Source organism: Orcinus orca, chromosome 16 (assembly GCF_937001465.1).
Source record: "Orcinus orca chromosome 16, mOrcOrc1.1, whole genome shotgun sequence".
NCBI lineage: Eukaryota > Metazoa > Chordata > Mammalia > Artiodactyla > Delphinidae > Orcinus > Orcinus orca.
Genome location: NC_064574.1, coordinates 49,963,092 through 49,980,243, shown reverse-complemented (window position 1 = coordinate 49,980,243; position 17,152 = coordinate 49,963,092). Strand labels below are relative to the sequence as shown.

Sequence of the window (17,152 nt, the reverse complement as noted above, 5' to 3'; positions counted from 1 at the left end):
TGAATTTTTGTGCACCTCTCAACTCATCAGACTTACTGGTTCTTTCAACAAACGTGCAGAGGCTGGTAACACTGTGCCAGACTGGAAACCCAGCAGCGACCAACAGAAGGTCCCTAACCTCTCACTGCTTCAGAGGGGGAGAGACACTAAAATTATTACACATAACATTCCCTCCAAAATATCTAGGATCTAGCCTATCCTTCCAGAAGGGCAAAAATGAGGCCTGTTTCAGGCACAGAGTAACTAAGGATAGGAATGGGTCAGGGATATCCTAAAACGGGTCCACAACACCCCCCCACCCCCGACTGCACAGCAGAAGGTGAGCGGCAGGCGAGCAAGCGAAGCTTCATCTGCCGCTCCCCATCGATTGCATTACCACCTGAACCATCGCTCACATTACCGCCTGAACCTCCCCAGCCACCCCCGTCCCACGTCCGTGGAAAAATTGGCTTCCACGAAACTGGTCCCTGGTACCAAAAAGGTTGGGGACCGCTGTCCTAAAAGATCACACAGTGCAGCACGGACAGACCAGGGCTCATACCCAGGAGAGAAAGGCAGGCTCACAGAGTCACTGATTGAGCCGAGCCGCTTGTGTGAACAGGTCGGGTCAGGCACTCGAGCTCTTGGAGACAGAGACAGATGTGATCTCTGCCTGGTTGAGTTCATACTCGTGTGCAACAGATGACAACCAGTATACAAAGGAATGGGTTGTGATAAGCGCTGTGGAGGTGACAGTGGAGAGGTCACGTTAAATGGGGTGGCCAGGGAAGGCCTCCAAGAACGTGACATGTAAGCTGAACTCTGAAGGAGATCCCTTCTGGAGAGGACAGCGGGCGAAAACGTGCGATGGCCACGAGGCAGGGAAGAGCTTGCCCAGCTGGAAGAAGGGCTAGAAGCCGCCGTGGCTGGAGGTGCGCGGAGAGAGGAAGAGGCCGGGAGTTTGGGATTTACTCACAGCGCGGTGGGGACTTATGGGGGACCTAAGGCCAAAGAGTGGTACCTGACTGCTGTGCGGGGTTCAGATCAGGGGAAACGAGGAACCCAGGGAGAGCCGTTAGAAGGCTGCTCTTGGGGTCCCGGGGAGGGCGAGAAAGGAGGCGGAGACGATGGAGGGATTCAGGACTAGTTTAGGGATGCCTGGACTTGCTGATGGACCTTGGGGCAGAGATGAGCATTAGCATTAAAATACTGCAATAGGGGCTTCCCTGGTGGCGCAGTGGTTGAGAGTCCGCCTGCCGATGCAGTGGACACGGGTTCGTGCCCCGGTCCGGGAAGATCCCACATGCCACGGAGCGGCTGGGCCCGTGAGCCATGGCCGCTGCCTGCGCGTCCGGAGCCTGTGCTCCGCAAAGGGAGAGGCCACAACAGTGAGAGGCCCCCGTACCGCAAAAAAAAAAAAAAAAAAAAGTGATTAAAAAAAACCCCACCACCACTCGAGGCGGAACCGGGGGAACCCCTCTACCCCTAGTCCCGGTCAACCTCTCCGCCTCCACCAGCGTAGCTCCCGGATCCGGAACGTTTGTAGTGTGGGCACCCGCCTCCGGCGAGGGGCTGGCAAGAAAAGGACCACGTCCGGCGGGGGGGCAGGAAAGAGAAGGGCTGCTTCCGGCGCGACGGTTCCTCCCCGGCCCGGCAATTTTAGGAAATGGTTCGGGTGCTCTCGGAAGGAGAGACTTCTCCGTTCGGCTAGCTCTGTTCCCGCTGCCTCCGCTCGCCCGCAACCTCCGCGCCGCCAGCCTCTCCTGCCTCCGGTCTCGCCAGACCCCCCCAGGCTCCTTAAACAGCTCGGTCCTTGAAGTCCCTCTGTGTCCCTCGCGCCTTTATAGCCTGTGTTCTCCGGGCTCCTCTATCCTTCTGCCCGCCTTCCAGAGGCCGACTTTGCGGACGGTGGGAACCACCTGGCTTCCCCGGGCGGGATTGACTGACCGAACGTCCAGTGACTATCCTAATCTGGCAGTTGGGGGGTTGGAGAGGTGGCCTGGCCTGGGACTGACCAGGTAGGGTCTTCCCCAGAAGTCAGACATGGGACTCACTGGCCTCAGGGCAGCTATGGCGCCTTCTGACTGCTCAGCCAGGGTGATGGAATTTGCCTGTCAGACTGACTAATGGTGGACTGCCCTGGACTAAGCAGTTTTGGAGGAACCACCCAGGGTAAAGGCTCTGAACTGCCAGGTCCCTACCCCCAGGCTGACCAGCCCTGCCAACTTCATTGACCTATCCCCACCACCCGTGCACCCATGGAGAAGATGTCTCGCGTGACTACAGCCCTGGGTGGCAGCACGCTGACGGGCCGCACCATGCACTGCCACCTGGATGCACCAGCCAATGCCATCAGTGTGTGCCGTGACGCGGCCCAGGTGGTCGTGGCAGGCCGCAGCATCTTCAAGATCTATGCCATTGAGGAGGAGCAGTTTGTGGAGAAGCTGAACCTTCGTGTGGGCCGCAAGCCCTCGCTCAACCTGAGCTGTGCAGATGTTGTTTGGCACCAGATGGACGAGAACCTGCTTGCCACGGCGGCGACTAATGGAGTCGTGGTCACCTGGAACCTGGGCCGGCCATCCCGCAACAAGCAGGACCAGCTGTTTACGGAGCACAAACGCACGGTGAACAAAGTCTGCTTCCACCCCACTGAGGCCCACGTGCTGCTCAGTGGCTCCCAGGATGGCTTCATGAAGTGTTTCGACCTTCGCAGGAAGGACTCTGTCAGCACCTTCTCGGGTGAGGCCCTTGGAGGCGGGTCGGGCAGGTGTGCATCTCTGCAGGTGGCTGGCCTGTCTAGGCAGGTTGAGAAATGCTGTGTGCATCAAAGGCCCTCAGATGTACTCTCAGAGGGCTTCCTGGAGGAGGAGCCAGCCGAGCTGGCACTGGAAGAGTGGGTGGAGGTGAGCAGGAGAGGGGCAGGGCAGGGGTAGGCCTGGTGGAAGTGTGAGGGGTACCTGGAGTGTGGTCACAGCTCTGATGCACTTATGGAGTCAGCAGGAGTCAAGGCTGAGTGTGAGATCAGGGAGAGAGCAGGGCCTGAGCAGATCCACAGCCCACCTGGGCAGCTGAGCAGAGGGTTTGTTTTGCTGTCTCCTCTTTCCTTGCCTCAGAGCTCCAGGCCACCTCATTGCACAAAGTCTACCTCCAGGGTCCTCAGCCCAGGGAAGCAGTGGGGAGTGGTGCACTGCCTGGTCCCCCCGCAGTTCTCTTCCCAGCAGGCCCAGCTCCCTGACAACCCCCCTTGAGCCAGCTCTCCCTTTTCACCTCGCTGAGACCAAGTGAAGCACAGGGCAGAGCCCAGAGAGAATCTGAGGGCCTCTTAAGACAGACCTTGAGCTACCTGTGCTGGGGAAAAGCTGGACACTGCACTCAGAGGCTCTTGGTGTGGTGGTCCACAGAGGTGGACGTGTACCCTCAAGGTGTCCAGTGCTCTGGGGCTGACTTGGCGGCTCCAGCTCAAGGTGTAGGGACTGGGCAGATCCTGGGGCATCCCATCCATGCCTCCGTGGGCCTCAGGCCCCCGAAGGATTGTATTCAGCCCACTGAGGCCCCTGTTCATTCAGTGCTCTGATACCTGGTCCTGAAGCCGACCACAGCTTCGCCCAAGGACTGATGTCAGTTGCAGAATCCAGGGAAAATCGAGGTCCAGGAGCCTGTGTCAAAACCACCCAATGCCTGTGTCCCTCTCACCAGCCCAGGCTATTGTGTCTGCTCTGCCAGGCCTCTCCTCACCCTTGTCCACCCTGGGCAGGCCTTGGCAGTATCTACTCCACCCTCTAGGCCTCCTGGCCTGCGCCATGGGCAGGCATGTGACACCAGTCCACATTCACTCCAAGGGATACCCCTTGGTTGCTCTCCCTGCTGGAGTCCCTGTAGGCTACCCACCCATCCGCCCCCAACTCTCCCTCCACTGACGTCCTGCCCACAGGCCAGTCTGAGAGTGTGCGTGACGTCCAGTTCAGCATCCGGGACTACTTCACATTCGCCTCCACCTTTGAGAACGGCAACGTGCAGCTCTGGGACATTCGGCGGCCCGACCGCTGTGAGAGAATGTTCACGGCCCACAATGGGCCTGTCTTCTGCTGCGACTGGCACCCCGAGGACAGGTGTGGGGTGGGGTGGGGGCCGGGGCAATGGGGCAAGATGGGTGGGGCTTATGGAAGGGCTCTCTCACTGCCTCAAGACCTGTGAGACAGAGTGGGGAGCCCTTCCACCCCAAAAGAGGTCACTGAGGACCTCACGGGCCTTCCACAGGGGCTGGTTGGCCACAGGTGGGCGTGACAAGATGGTAAAGGTCTGGGACATGACCACACACCGCGCTAAGGAGGTGCACTGCGTGCAAACCATTGCATCCGTGGCCAGAGTCAAGTGGCGGCCTGAGTGCCGCCACCACCTAGCTACGTGCTCCATGATGGTGGACCACAACATCTACGTGTGGGACGTGCGCCGGCCTTTTGTGCCAGCTGCCATGTTTGAGGAGCACCGCGATGTCACAACAGGCATTGCCTGGCGCCACCCGCACGATCCCTCCTTCCTGCTCTCCGGCTCCAAGGACAGCACCCTATGCCAGCACCTATTCCGTGATGCCAGCCAGCCTGTTGAGCGCGCCAACCCTGAGGGCCTCTGCTATGGTCTCTTTGGGGATCTGGCCTTCGCAGCCAAGGAGAGCCTAGTGGCCACTGAGTCGGGGCGCAAGCCCTACACTGGGGATCGGCGCCACCCAATTTTCTTCAAGCGCAAGTTGGACCCTGCCGAGCCCTTCTCAGGCCTCGCCTCCAGTGCCCTCAGTGTCTTTGAGATGGAGCCTGGCAGCAGTAGCATGAGCTGGTTCGTGGACACGGCTGAGCGTTATGCCCTGGCTGGCCGGCCACTGGCCGAGCTTTGTGACCACAATGCGAAAGTGGCTCGGGAGCTTGGCCGCAACCAGGTACATAGGGCTGGGTTGAGGGCCATGACCTTGGTGTAGGGTCAGAGAGTTCCTCTGACTGCTGTGCCCAGACCCTGCCCTGAGTTCAGTGCTCAGTTCTGCTTGAGGTCACCACTGGCTATTGCCCCAGTAACTAAGGGTGTCCAGAGCCCCAAGTGGGCCAGATGCCAGTGCCATTCCTGGGATGCAGGTCTGGGGTGCTGTGGGGCTGGAGCCCCCTCTTCTGGCTTATCCTTGCTTTTAGACTTCCCGAGGTGTCCAGCCCTACGCAGAAGGCCCACACTGCCTCACTTATCACCTCCTGGGGACCCCAGGCTCATTTCCACTTTTCTTTCTGTGCCTCTGCAAGTTTGAGGCTGGGGTTTTTGTCTTTCCATGGGCATCGGTTTCCCACCTGGGGCGGGCCAGGACGTTGGGTCCCTGGGGCAGCTGAAAGCTGAGGGTTTGTGGTTCCATCCAGGCAGAGGGGGGCCTGCACGGGGCGCCAGGGACCCAGGACCCCCGTGAGTGAACAGTGCCCACCCCTAGGTGGCGCAGACATGGACCATGCTACGGATCATCTACTGTAGTCCTGGCCTGGTGTCCACCACCAACCTCAACCACAGTGTGGGCAAGGGCAGCTCCTGTGGCCTGCCACTTATGAACAGGTAGACATCTGGGGGTGGCTTTCCCCAGAGGGTGGGATTGTTGGGGCCCACCTATCCATCGGCTTTCCCTGCCTCCAGTTTCAATCTAAAGGATATGGCCCCAGGGCTGGGCAGTGAGACTCGGCTGGACCGCAGCAAGGGTGATGCACGGAGTGACACAGTGCTGCTGGACTCCTCAGCCACACTTATCACCAACGAAGGTAGGCTGGGAGCAGACGCAGGGCATTCATGGGAGTGAGACTGGGGCCTCCCAGAGTGAGCTGGTCCTGCAATGCTCTCCCTCCCTCGGGCAGATAACGAGGAGACCGAGGGCAGCGACGTGCCTGCCGATTACTTGCTGGGCGATGTGGAAGGTGAGGATGACGAGCTGTACCTGCTAGACCCGGAACATGCTCACTGTAAGTGGGGGCTTGGGGAGGGGTGGGGCCAGGAGGCGGGGCCAGAGGCTCATACCCTGCCTACCGCCCCCCCCTGCATTGCAGCTGAGGAGCCCGAGTATGTGCTGCCCCAGGAAGCCTTCCCACTGCGCCACGAGATTGTGGACACCCCACCCGGGCCTGAGCACCTGCAAGACAAGGCCGACTCGCCCCATGTGAGTGGCAATGAGGCAGATGCAGCCTCCCTGGTGCCTGTGGACTCTTCCTTCTCACTCATCTCCGTCTCACACGCACTGTACGACAGCCGCCTGCCGCCTGACTTCTTCAGTGCCCTGGTGTGTGACATGCTGCGCTTCTATGCGGAGCAGGGCGACGTGCAGATGGCCGTGTCCGTGCTCATTGTGCTGGGTGAACGCGTGCGCAAAGACATCGACGAGCAGACCCAGGTGGGTGACAGGGTCTGGGGGGTTCTCCCTGGAGCAGCTGCCACCCCTAGGACTACCCCTGCACGCCCCGCCTGCACCCGCCCCTCTGTCTGTGCCCAGCACACTTGGGGGAAGCTCCTCAGTGTGCCCGAAACCCTGGTCTCTTACCTCCTTCCTCCCCTCCCTGCACCACCAGGAGCACTGGTACACGTCCTACATCGACCTGCTGCAGCGTTTCTGCCTCTGGAATGTGTCCAACCAGGTGGTCAAGCTCAGCACCAGCCGTGCCATCAGCTGCCTCAACCAGGCCTCCACCACCCTGCACGTCAACTGCAGTCACTGCAAGCGGCCCATGAGCAGCCGGGGCTGGGTCTGCGACAGGTGCCACCACTGCGCCAGCATGTGCGCCGTCTGCCACCACGTGGTCAAGGGTCTGTTCGTGTGGTGCCAGGGCTGCAGTCACGGCGGACACCTGCAGCACATCATGAAGTGGCTGGAGGGCAGCTCCCACTGCCCCGCCGGATGCGGCCACCTGTGCGAGTACTCCTGACCCGCCTGCCGGACCTGGATGGGTGTGCGGGGCTTGTGAACCAAATAAAGGAAGCGGGAGACGTATTCTGAGGCTGCCTGTCACCCGGTCGCGTCGCTTACGGGCCCGCGCGGGCGACTCTGGTGGGCGGGTGGCAGTGTGTCCACGGGAGCTGGCAGTAGCCAATAGCAGCTCTTGGTGCGACCTTCGTCCCGCCTTCCGGAAGTGCCCCCTCTTTCCAGGACGGGCCAGAGGAAGCCGCTTCCGGGAGCCAGCCTGTTGCCACGACGACGGAGCTCCCGGCATGCCTCGCGGCGGCGGGATATGGCGTTGGGGGTGCGGCTACTCCTGTTGCTCGCGCTCTGGACGCTGGTGGTTCCGGCCCGGAGCCTCCGGGAGGCAGGCGACGGAGGGTGGTGAGCGGCGCCGGGCGGCAGGGCGGAGCGGGGCGGCCGGCGGGGCGGCCAAGGGCACTGACCAGCTGTGTCGGCAGGCGGCGGCCCGGGCCGGGGGCGCCGGCGGCCGTGGCGGAGGAGGAACGCTGCACCGTAGAGCGCCGGGCCGATCTCAGCTACGCCGAGTTCGTGCAGCGGTAAGCGCGTCCTCTTGTATGGCCACACCTCCCACGCCTGAAAACTCTGGGGCTCCGTCACCGTGCACCGCTGAGGCCGCGCACTGGTCGCCGGCCCGTCCTCCCGGGCCTCCTTAGGCCGCTTCCCCTTGAGCTCGTGCGAGCGCGTGTGGGCGGGGGCGGACGATGGGCGCGGATCAGACTGAGGCCATGATTCCTCCTTTTCTTCTAGCTACGCCTTTTCCAGACCTGTCATTCTGCAGGGGCTCACAGACAACTCGGTGAGTGCTCACGCTTCTCGCGACCACCACTCGCCCGTGCTGAGCTTGGCCCCTGAGTATTTTCCCCGCCCCCACAGAGGTTCCGGGACCTGTGCTCCCGTCAAAGGCTGCTGGCCTTGTTTGGGGACAGCGTGGTCCGGTTGAGCACTGCCAACACCTACTCCTACCAGAAAGGTGAGCTGCCCCTCCCAGCAGCCCAGCCTGCCTGCCAGCATCTTGAAGGCAGCACCAACCAGTCCTGACCAACCCCTTTCAAACTGCAGTGGACCTGCCCTTTCAGGAGTATGTGGAGCAGATGCTGCACCCCCAGGACCCCTTCTCCATGGGCAATGGTGAGCCAGACAGGTGGCCATGGGGTGGGGTGGGGTGGGGTGACTTAGTACCCAGGTGCCAAGATTCCTGCATCCTCTTGTGTGTTTTGCTGTCAGACACCCTGTACTTCTTTGGGGACAATAACTTCACGGAATGGGCATCACTTTTTCGGCACTACTCTCCACCTCCATTCAGCCTGCTAGGTACCATTCCTGCTTATAGCTTTGGAATTGCAGGTGAGTGCCCTGCAGGACCAGGGGACTTGGGAACTGGGTGGGGGAGGATTAGGCTTGGTAACCAGCTGCTCGTAACTCACCACACAGGTGCCGGCTCTGGGGTGCCCTTCCACTGGCACGGGCCCGGGTTCTCAGAGGTGATCTATGGCCGAAAGGTCAGCAAAGGGTGGGGCTGAGACTTTGGGTTCACTGACCGCAGCACAAAGAGTGACCTTGCTGCTCCCACCCTCAGCGCTGGTTCCTGTACCCTCCTGCGAAGACACCTGAATTCCACCCCAACAAGACCACACTGGCCTGGCTCCGGGACACATACCCAGTCCTGGCACTATCTGCACGGCCCCTGGAATGCACCATCCACGCTGGTGAGGTCAGTGGCTGGCAGACAGGGGCCAGGCTGGGCTGGGTCAAGGGGCCCCAACCAATCCCTGTGTCCCCCCCACTCCCAGGTGCTGTATTTCCCTGACCGATGGTGGCACGCCACACTCAACCTCGACACCAGCGTCTTCATCTCTACTTTTCTCAGCTAGCCAAAGGGGGTGGCTGGGGAGCCCGTCGCACACCAGCACATGCCCCTATAGTGCTCACAGATTTTATTACAGGGACAGAGATGGCAGCGGCAGCCTCAGCCCAGCCCACTCTCACCCACTGTTTCTGGCCCAGAGGGGGATGGGAGAGGCTCATGACCCAGCAGAACTGATGGGGGTGGGCTTGGGGACACCAAGATAAGGATCTAGGGACACAAACTATGTACAGCGGCTAGAGACTACTGCCCAAGGCCCTCCTGGGCCAGGGTACCAGGCAAGGCGGGTGAGTGGCTCACACACTCGCCCTGCCTCAGTAGTCCTCCACCCAGCCATTCTCGGAGATGAACGCGTCAATGACCTCTTTCATAGCCAGGTTGGGGATGAGCTGTTCCTGGGTCAGGGGGCTCCGAGTCACAGGGTCGAAATGGCCCACACGCTGCAGTGACAACAGAATCAGAATTAGGAGGGGCTCAGTGGGTGTGGGTCCTGCTCCCAACTCCCATGGGCCCTCACCTGCAGGTGCTCCTCAATGTCCTTGCGGTCATAGGTGATACCACTGGGTGTGATGCAGGGCTCCCGCATCAGCTCAAAGCTGATCTTGCCACACAGGTAGTCGGGTATATCTCGCTTCTGCAGCACAGGGTCAGATCAGGGGCTGGGAAGGGGCACTGCTCCGACTCCTGCTACCCACAGACCCCAGAAGACAGGCAGCTCACCTTTCTCTTCTCGTCTACCTGGGAGAAGAGTTCATCCATGTCTGCCAAGTACTTGTCCTGCAAAGAACCAAGCAGCTATGTTTGTGGGCCTGACACCCCATCTCCCTTCCCCAGGCACCGAAACTCACAGACCCAGCAGGAGCCAGGGGCACCTCACGTCCATTACACGCATGCAAATACACACAGGACCCACACTTGGGCTGGGGCACCCTCACATGCTTGGCCTCAATGCAGGCCTGTTGGGCCCGGAGGTGGCCATCGTCCTCATCACCCTCATGGTTCCGCTGACACTCTTCCAGCTCCCTGGAGGTTGACCAAAAGCTGATCAGAGATGGGTCTGGCCAGGAGGTCAGACTCCACTCCAATCTTAGGCTCATTCAGGCCTCATTCCCCTCCATCTCCTGCGTGCCAGAGTTGACCTTCAATAAATGATTGTGTTCACGACTCAGAGTTAACCTAAAAGTGGTGACTTCCGGGGGGCGCCTGTCATCACCACAGCCCACCTCTCACGCTCGGCCACAATGAGCTGTGTGAGGTAAGAGTGCAGCTCGTTCTCCTGGTGGATGCGCCGCTCCTCAATGCTGTTCCAGCGCTTCTTCTTCGCGATGCGCAGAGCACTGGGGATGTCGTCCCCAAAGTTGAGCCGCTGCTCCTTGGCCAGGTTGTAGGCTGGAGGAATAGAAGATTTGGATAAACCTCCAGCCAGTCCACCCGCCTGGTCCCTGGCACCAGCCAGCCTGTAAGCCCACCTCGCTGCAGGTTGGCAATAGCCTCATCATAGCTCTCCATCTCCAACTGGCATTGCCCCAGGAAGAAGTGTGCCTTCACAGACTGCCCGTCCAGCTCCAGGGCGCGCCGGCAGTCAGCCAGAGCTTGCTCATGCTGCTGCATCTTCAGGTAGCACAATGCCCGGTTGGTGTAATACACCGCCACCAAGGGATTCCGGGTCTGGAGAACAAGGGCAGACCAGCCAGCGTGAGGGAGTGAGCTCAGCCTACCCCCTCTGTCCCAGCTTGAAGCCCATAGCTGGAATCAAGACACTACAGGTTTCTCCGCTTCCAAGCCTCTGGGTTCTGAGGGAGGATGGAGCCTACCTGAGCCCACCCTCTGGACTCCAGTGAGTCTTGTGAAGGTAGCTTTTCCAGATCTGTGGAAATCACCAGCTTTGGGCTTGGACTCCTCAAAGGGCAAGGGTCCCTGGCCCCCAGCCGAGTGGGCCTCAAGCACTCTGAATCTCCCACCCGCCACAGTTCTCTGGCAACCAGCACTGGCTCGGGAGCCGTGGCCTTGGCCCCTTTGGAACAACATCATCACTGAGTTCTCAGAGCCCAAGCACCACCCGCCTCCGAAAGTCGGGCGGGGGTGGCCAGACAGGGGCTCCGGGGAGGACGCGGAGGCGAAGCCGCAGTCTGGCCCCTCCCCTGGCTCGGACGCCGGCCCCCTCCCGCGGTGCAGGCGCACTCACGATGGCGCGGCCATAGCAGGCCGCCGCCTCCGGGTACTTGCGGCCCACGAAGAGCCGGTTGCCCTGCTCCTTGAGCTCCTGCGCGCTCGGGCTCTTTTCCGGGCTGCCGCCGCCGCCGCCGGCGCTCAGCCGCGCGCCGCCCTCCTTCTCCTCCTTGCCCTTCATGGCGCCGCGCGGCACGGCCTGGGCTCCGCTCCCAGGCTCCGCGCCGGGCCCGCCCTACGCCCTCAGCCCGAGCCCGCGATCCGCTCGGGCCCGGTCCAGCGCTCCGCCACCGGAACTTCCGGCCGCGCAGGTGGGCGGGGCCAGCGGGAAGGACGGCCTGCGAGCGGGCGGGGCCGCGCGTGCACCAGACGCGAGACGGAGGAGGGGGAGGGGGAGGGGCGGGGCAGGCGGGGGAGCATGCGCTCGCGGCGACGCGACGCGCAGCGTCTGAGGCCTGAGAAGTGCCGAGGTCGTCGGGGCAGGAGCCCGCTCGGGCACTCCGACGCCCCGCCCCCGAGGCTCCGCCCAGGCGCGTGGGGATGGCGACTGCCCGCGGGCTCGGGCTGTGAGGACTCGAGCAGCTGGGCCAACGTCCTGGGGTGCCACGGGGAAGTGCTGCGGGCGCGCGCGAGCCCCCAGGGGCGGCTGGAAACCCTGGAGCGATGGTAGGACGGTGGGGACATCGGGCGGGCCGACCCCCGTGGCTCGGATTCCCCGTCACCGCCCTTCCCCAGGTGTCGAGAGGAGTTGCCCGCAGCCATCGAGAAGCACGTGACACGCGACGAGCTGGAGCAGTTGCTAGCGTGGAAACTGGCGGTGAGGAGCTTCCCACGTGGGGGACGGAGCCTTCCGGGGCGGGACGTAGCGCCGTGGGCGTGGCTTCATCCTGGGGGCGGGCCCTCGCGCCTGGGGGCGGGGCCCCTAGCGAGATCCACCAGCCGTGACCCCAGACCCGCCTTGACCACCGAGGGGCCACTTTCGGCCGCGCCTGCAGCAGCTCTTGACCACCAACTCCCCGCAGCTGGTGGTGCAGCGCTCGGCCGCCGCCTTCTGTCTCCTGCCAGACGTGAACGCAGCGGTCACGGAATTGTGCGCCCTCCGGGGCGTGGGCCCGGCTATCACCTCGCGTTAGTAGGGAGAGCTGGGCGTCCCCCCGGCGAGGTCGTGGGCGGAACCTGGCGTGTTAGTGGCCTTATCTGTGAAATGGCCAGATACGTGACACCGAGAGTTGTTGGGAATGGCAGCCCCACGTCGAGGTGGGGCTGAGTGCTGTCCATTTACTTCCCGCGGCAGTCCTGGCTGCCAGAGCTCTCGAGGTAGCAGCCTTCATGTCTGAAGAGGCAGTGGCCGCAGTGCCCGGTCTGCCAGCCTTGCAGTACACCCTGAAGCACTACCTGCTCTACCTGGGCCGGGTGCAGGAGGGTGCCACAGCCCTGAGCCAACGTGCAATCTGTTGGCGGCCAGAGAGGGCATCCAGGACTCTGGTCAGGGTGATGTGCAGAGTTATCCAGCAGGGTAGGGTGACTGGTGCCCCTGAGCCCCAGACTCCCTCTGCCCCACCCCAGGCAGTGCCTCAGGCTGTGGACTCCTCACCGTGTGGAGACAGCACTGTGGATCTGGGCTGTAGGGTAGAAGCTGTGCCCTGACCTGCTGCCTGACCTCGGTCCCAGCCTGGCCACCCTTGAGGACACCAGGCCAGCCAAGAACCACAGGACCCAGGCCTACTGACTTGGCTGTGGCCCAGGGCTTGCACACCTACCCTGTGATCTCAGGGCACAAGTCTTTGGACAGGGGGCTGGCTGCTGTAGGAGCTCAATAAATGCTTGCTGAACTCAAACCTGACTATGAGGCCCATGACTCTCCCCAGGGGCTCCCATCTCCCATACAGAGACACCTCATGCTGGGTACAGAAAAGCAAGTGGGAAGCCCAGGCTGCTGTTTGTGTGGAGGGAAGGGCCCTCACAGTTTGATCAGTGAGTTGGGGGGAGACCAGCCCAGCCCGCAGTGCCCAGTACAGCCACCTGGTGCTGTGTAAAATATTTATTCATTCTCCAAAAAGGCTCAGACTGCAAGTCTCATGGGAGAGGCCAGGGCAGGGTCTCCTCTGGGGCCACCCTTGGGGACCTCCACCACTCAGCCCAGTCCATCAGTCCTATTCCTCCAGGCCTGGGAGGGGGTGGCCAGGGCTGGTGTAAGGCTTGGCCTGCAGTCAGTGGGCCACAGGGGCCACCTGCACCCACCAGGAAGAAGCAGCCTCAAGACATACATTCACAGAGGACGAACATGCAGGCCTCCCTAGTGGCTGGCCCACGGATGCTGTGCCCTGGCTGGTGTGGCCCTGGGAACTCTTGTCAGGGTGGCGGGGGAATGTGGGCACCCAGCAGGTCGTAGGCAAAGATGTTCCAGAAGATGGCGAAGAGCAGGAAGGTGCCATAGGCAAGCAGCACCACCCACCAGCCACACTGGTCTCGCAGGCGTTCCTCATAGCTGCGCAGGATGGTCAGGCCCATGCTGACACCCACCACCGCGCCCGCCAGGTGTGCCATGAAGCTGGGCTGTGGGCCCGAGGCAGGCAGTGGCGGGGAGAAGCGCAGCCACACGGCCCGGCCCACCTCGGAGCTCACTACAGAGGGAGGCAGCAGGTGAGAGGCACCCTAGCCATAGGCTGAGGCCCCTCCACCCTGGCTCCCTACTTACTGCACACCAGGGCCAGCACCATCCTCAGCAGCTTGTAGGGACATCTCATCCCCGCCCAGTTCTGATGGGGTGTGAATAAAAAAGGCTGTGAGGGAGGCCTTATGGGCCCCTCCCCGCACCCCGCCGCAGGGGCTGCCCCGTTACCATGACGACATTGGCCAGGTGTGCAGAGCACAGGGCGTAGACCCCGCCGGAGCCCCCCACCACAGGGGCCCGCATGTCAGTAATGGAGACGGTCAGGGAGCCTGTGTGAGCAAGGGGAGAGCCGTGAGGGTGAGGCCCACCAGTGAGGTGGCCAGGGCGCACACACCTGCCTCACCTGCCAGCACACCAGCCAGGTAGAGCAGGCTGATGCGGAGCAGGCCATGCACCATCTCCAGGGGCACCCCGATCATCAGCTGCAGGAGTGCGTTGAACCCCAGCTGCTCCAGCCTGGCCATATGGGGCAAATAGGTGTGAAAGGTGGGGTCAGCCAGGGGGCTACCAGCCCCCTGCCCCCACCTCGAGAGGCTGAGCCCTCCCGATCCAATCCGAGGGGTGCCAGAGGTGGGCCCACTCACCCAACGTGCATGAACATGTAGGTGAGAAAGCGCCAGGCCCGAGCACGGTGGCCGGGGTGGTATACCAGGGGGCTTTTCATGTACTCAGGGTGGTAGGTCTGCAGCACCCACTTGTTGAGACGGGCCCCGTAGCACAGGAACACGATGATCTGGGAGGGACAAGTGTTGGGGCCAGGCAAGACCAAGGATAAGGGAGGCTCCCGGGGTGGTGGGTGGTGGACGGGCAGGCCCACCTGGGCGAGGGTGACCGAAGCCATAAACACAGGGGGTGGGCAGCTGCGGTGCCGGTAGAAGTACCAGTGGCGGTCCACCTCTCGGGGCAGGATCTCGTAGGCCACGTAGCGCACGAACCGCTTGTAGACACCCAGTCCTGGCTCGTCCAGCAGCCCGTCCTGGGGCAGTGCCCGCTGTCCATTGGCGATGGCCCGCTTGAAGCTGCTTGAGCGCTTGCTGCTGATCTGGGGGGCGGGGCCTAGGCATAGGCCACGATACTCCCCCCATGGCCGCCCCTCCTGAGTGGTCCACCCAGCTTGTCACAGGGTCTGAAGCCCTGCCCCATGGCTATAGCCCTCCCCAATGGGAAAGGCAGGGAGGAGGGGCCGCCTGCCCAACCCACGCCAGCCAGGGCACTGCGCCCATACCCCAGCTGCCCACCCACTGTGGCACTGACCAGGTCCACCAGCTCCTGGTAGCAGACCTGGCCCCGCTCGTTGCTCTGGGCCAGGGCCACCAGCATGTCCAGTTTGGCCGGGTCCAGGGGCAGCTCATGGCGGTGCACCAGGCCAGCGAAGGTGTCCGCACCGATGAAGCCAGTGTTTTCAGGGTCCAGCTGCTGGGGTCGGGGAGCCAGCGGCCAAGGTCTGAGGGTGGGCCGGGCCCCAGGACCACAGGGCTGAGCCACGTCAGGCGGGAGAGGCAGGCTCCGAGCACCCTGGGTCCAGGCCCCTGTGCCCACATGGTCCCAGGAGCTAGCTGTAGGCACCGGTACCTAGGTCCCCGGCCTCTAGCTCCGCTAGCTCTCCAGCCGTCTCCCCACCTCATTTCTGCCTTGCCCATCCTGAAAGGGTAGGGCCAAGGTCTGAGGGCAATCACCAACCCTTTTGCCCCTCCCCAAGCGCCCTAGTCTGGCTCGGTCTCGTGCAGGGGACCAAGGTCGTGCAGGGAAGGGGCTGTGCTGAGGGTCTCAGAGCTCCGTCCCCCCGGCCCACCCAAGGGCGGGGGGCCGGCAACGGGGGCGGTGCCGGCGCCCCCCACCTCTCCACGCACCTGCTCCTGGATAAGCTGCAGTAGCGAGCTCCTGTCCATAGAGCCAGGCCGGGCCGGGGGCCGGGGGCCGGGGGCCGGGGTCGGCGGCCGCGGCCGGGAGGGGCTTCTCTGCGGACTACTCCGCTCCGCCCCTGCCCTCCGGCTCCGCCCACTCTGCTCGGCGCCGCGTCACGGAGCCGCCCGCCCCCGCCGCACACGCCGCCGCTGCCAGCCCAGCCACTCGCGGTCAGGACACGCGCGCGACCCGCACGCGGACGTGCCAGGCAAGAACTGCGCGGGACGCTTGGCTCCAGTGCCGGCGCCCCCGCCCCGCCCCGGGCTGCAGCTGTTCGTCCCGCGGGGCAGCAGCCGGGAAACTGAGTCACGCGCGGCACGCAAGCCCCTTCTGCGCCCACCCTTTTGCCCCGGTCTGGGCCTCAGCGCCGATGCCACCTCCTCGGGGAAGGCTTCAGGGAACAACCCATTGCTGGGGACTCCCCCCACCGGGCTCCCTGAAGGCACCTCCCTCCCTGGCAGACATGCTTGCCCGTCCCGGCAACAGCGGCTCCACGGCCCCAGCGGCGAGCGCTGAAGCCAACTGGGCAACTAGCAGGGTTGAGGGAGGTCCCTGCAGCAGGCCTTGCTTAGTGGGTGGGGACCAACACAACTTGGGCTGAAGGTTCCTGACTACTCCTGTGGCCACAGTGCTAAACTGACCCATGGACATGGGGGTGGGGAGAACCCCCCAGTGGACAAGACCGCAGCTGGGATGGAGAGGAGCCCTACTTCCCAGGGAGAACAGGTAGACCCCCTACAATAAGGAAGGTGACAGGCTGTGGTAATGTATAACCATAGCAACCCCTGACAGCACCGCTCAGAATGCCTGTGCAGCTGAGCCTCAGGACAGATGCAGCAGCTAGAAGTAGCATCCTGCCCTGCCCAGCTTTAGTAAGAACTGCACCAGGGGTCCTCAGGTCACTGGAACTGGGGGGCCAGCGGGATGGTTGAAACAACTTAAGGGTGTGACCCCCAGCCCCTGTTGGGTCAGGCCTAAGCATCCCCTGCAGAGGAGGCACCTCCCCCGCCTCTAGAAACAGCTTGTCAGGGCTGGGGGAGGGGCCCTGGCCTAAAGGCCTGTCTTGCAAAGAATGACTAATTACAGGAAGTAGAGGGGGTACTTGTCTGGCCAAGGTCCTCCACCCAAGCACACCACATACTGCCTCTGCTCCACGCCCAGAATGCACGCCAGAGTGAGCACCTAAACTCCAAGCTGAGCCCCCTCCTCAGCCCAAGAAAGGTTCTCTGTCCCCTTGTCCTTAGGCTGGAGCTCTGGCTGTCTCCTGCCCAGTGGGAGGGGCAGAGGCCTCTGGGTGGGGTGTGAGAAACAGGGCAGCTCCCCCAGACCAGGGCCACCTCGCACACCAGGACATTTCAGCACATCCCCAAACCCCAGATCCTCAGCACACCTCAGCCAACCTGACAGGATGCTGAGGCTTGGGTAGTGACTACACCTGGCTGTGGGGAGGGGTCACATCAGGGGTGTCCTCAGGTATCAGGCCCCCTCCAGCCTCACGCTCAGGCCAGCATGGACCTCAATGGACCTAAAGGCCCTGAGGCTGCGGCTGGGCCATAATTGGTCCTTATCCTGGCCTGAGACCTCAGGATGGTGACCC

General features: G+C 62.8%; 5 protein-coding genes and 1 long non-coding RNA gene across 8 annotated transcripts; 3 read left to right on the top strand and 3 right to left on the bottom strand.

Annotated features, from left to right (window-relative positions):
• The first annotated feature begins 375 nt into the window (after positions 1–375).
• On the top strand, positions 376–6,973 carry WDR24 (WD repeat domain 24). The gene is made up of 8 exons (XM_004270358.2): positions 376–2,718; positions 3,911–4,088; positions 4,237–4,909; positions 5,438–5,556; positions 5,635–5,756; positions 5,850–5,954; positions 6,039–6,379; positions 6,555–6,973. The coding sequence occupies exons 1-8, from the start codon at positions 2,238–2,240 to the stop codon at positions 6,906–6,908; spliced, it is 2,373 nt and encodes a 790-aa protein (XP_004270406.1). The 5' UTR covers positions 376–2,237; the 3' UTR covers positions 6,909–6,973.
• On the bottom strand, positions 2,741–3,904 carry LOC125961536 (uncharacterized). Its single transcript, XR_007472392.1, has 3 exons — positions 3,557–3,904; positions 2,937–2,988; positions 2,741–2,775 (listed from the first exon to the last, which is right to left on the bottom strand). It is a non-coding gene; the product is annotated as an uncharacterized LOC125961536 (long non-coding RNA).
• A 101-nt stretch (positions 6,974–7,074) lies between the features above and the next one.
• Positions 7,075–9,971, top strand: JMJD8 (jumonji domain containing 8). Its single transcript, XM_004270360.3, has 9 exons — positions 7,075–7,303; positions 7,381–7,479; positions 7,691–7,739; positions 7,817–7,913; positions 8,003–8,071; positions 8,168–8,287; positions 8,375–8,442; positions 8,520–8,654; positions 8,734–9,971. Exons 1-9 carry the CDS (start codon positions 7,212–7,214, stop codon positions 8,812–8,814), a joined length of 810 nt encoding a protein of 269 aa, XP_004270408.1. The 5' UTR covers positions 7,075–7,211; the 3' UTR covers positions 8,815–9,971.
• STUB1 (STIP1 homology and U-box containing protein 1) lies at positions 8,863–11,282 on the bottom strand. The gene is made up of 7 exons (XM_004270359.3): positions 10,993–11,282; positions 10,277–10,475; positions 10,031–10,196; positions 9,743–9,830; positions 9,528–9,584; positions 9,325–9,441; positions 8,863–9,247 (listed from the first exon to the last, which is right to left on the bottom strand). Exons 1-7 carry the CDS (start codon positions 11,155–11,157, stop codon positions 9,122–9,124), a joined length of 918 nt encoding a protein of 305 aa, XP_004270407.1. The 5' UTR covers positions 11,158–11,282; the 3' UTR covers positions 8,863–9,121.
• An 81-nt stretch (positions 11,283–11,363) lies between these two features.
• LOC101280310 (uncharacterized) lies at positions 11,364–12,814 on the top strand. Its single transcript, XM_033429300.2, has 2 exons — positions 11,364–11,642; positions 11,712–12,814. The coding sequence occupies exons 1-2, from the start codon at positions 11,395–11,397 to the stop codon at positions 12,241–12,243; spliced, it is 780 nt and encodes a 259-aa protein (XP_033285191.1). The 5' UTR covers positions 11,364–11,394; the 3' UTR covers positions 12,244–12,814.
• A 133-nt stretch (positions 12,815–12,947) lies between these two features.
• RHBDL1 (rhomboid like 1) lies at positions 12,948–17,124 on the bottom strand. 3 transcript variants are annotated; one of them, XM_004270361.4, is made up of 8 exons: positions 15,501–17,124; positions 14,905–15,066; positions 14,468–14,692; positions 14,235–14,383; positions 13,994–14,106; positions 13,819–13,919; positions 13,675–13,735; positions 12,948–13,600 (listed from the first exon to the last, which is right to left on the bottom strand). In XM_004270361.4, exons 1-8 carry the CDS (start codon positions 15,537–15,539, stop codon positions 13,329–13,331), a joined length of 1,122 nt encoding a protein of 373 aa, XP_004270409.1. In that variant the 5' UTR covers positions 15,540–17,124; the 3' UTR covers positions 12,948–13,328. The 3 variants fall into 3 exon arrangements, with proteins under 3 accessions (XP_004270409.1, XP_049555990.1, XP_033285168.1); XM_049700033.1 differs by having other exon boundaries at positions 14,905–15,063; XM_033429277.2 differs by lacking the exon at positions 13,819–13,919 and having other exon boundaries at positions 13,321–13,600; positions 13,985–14,106.
• Positions 17,125–17,152: the final 28 nt, after the last annotated feature.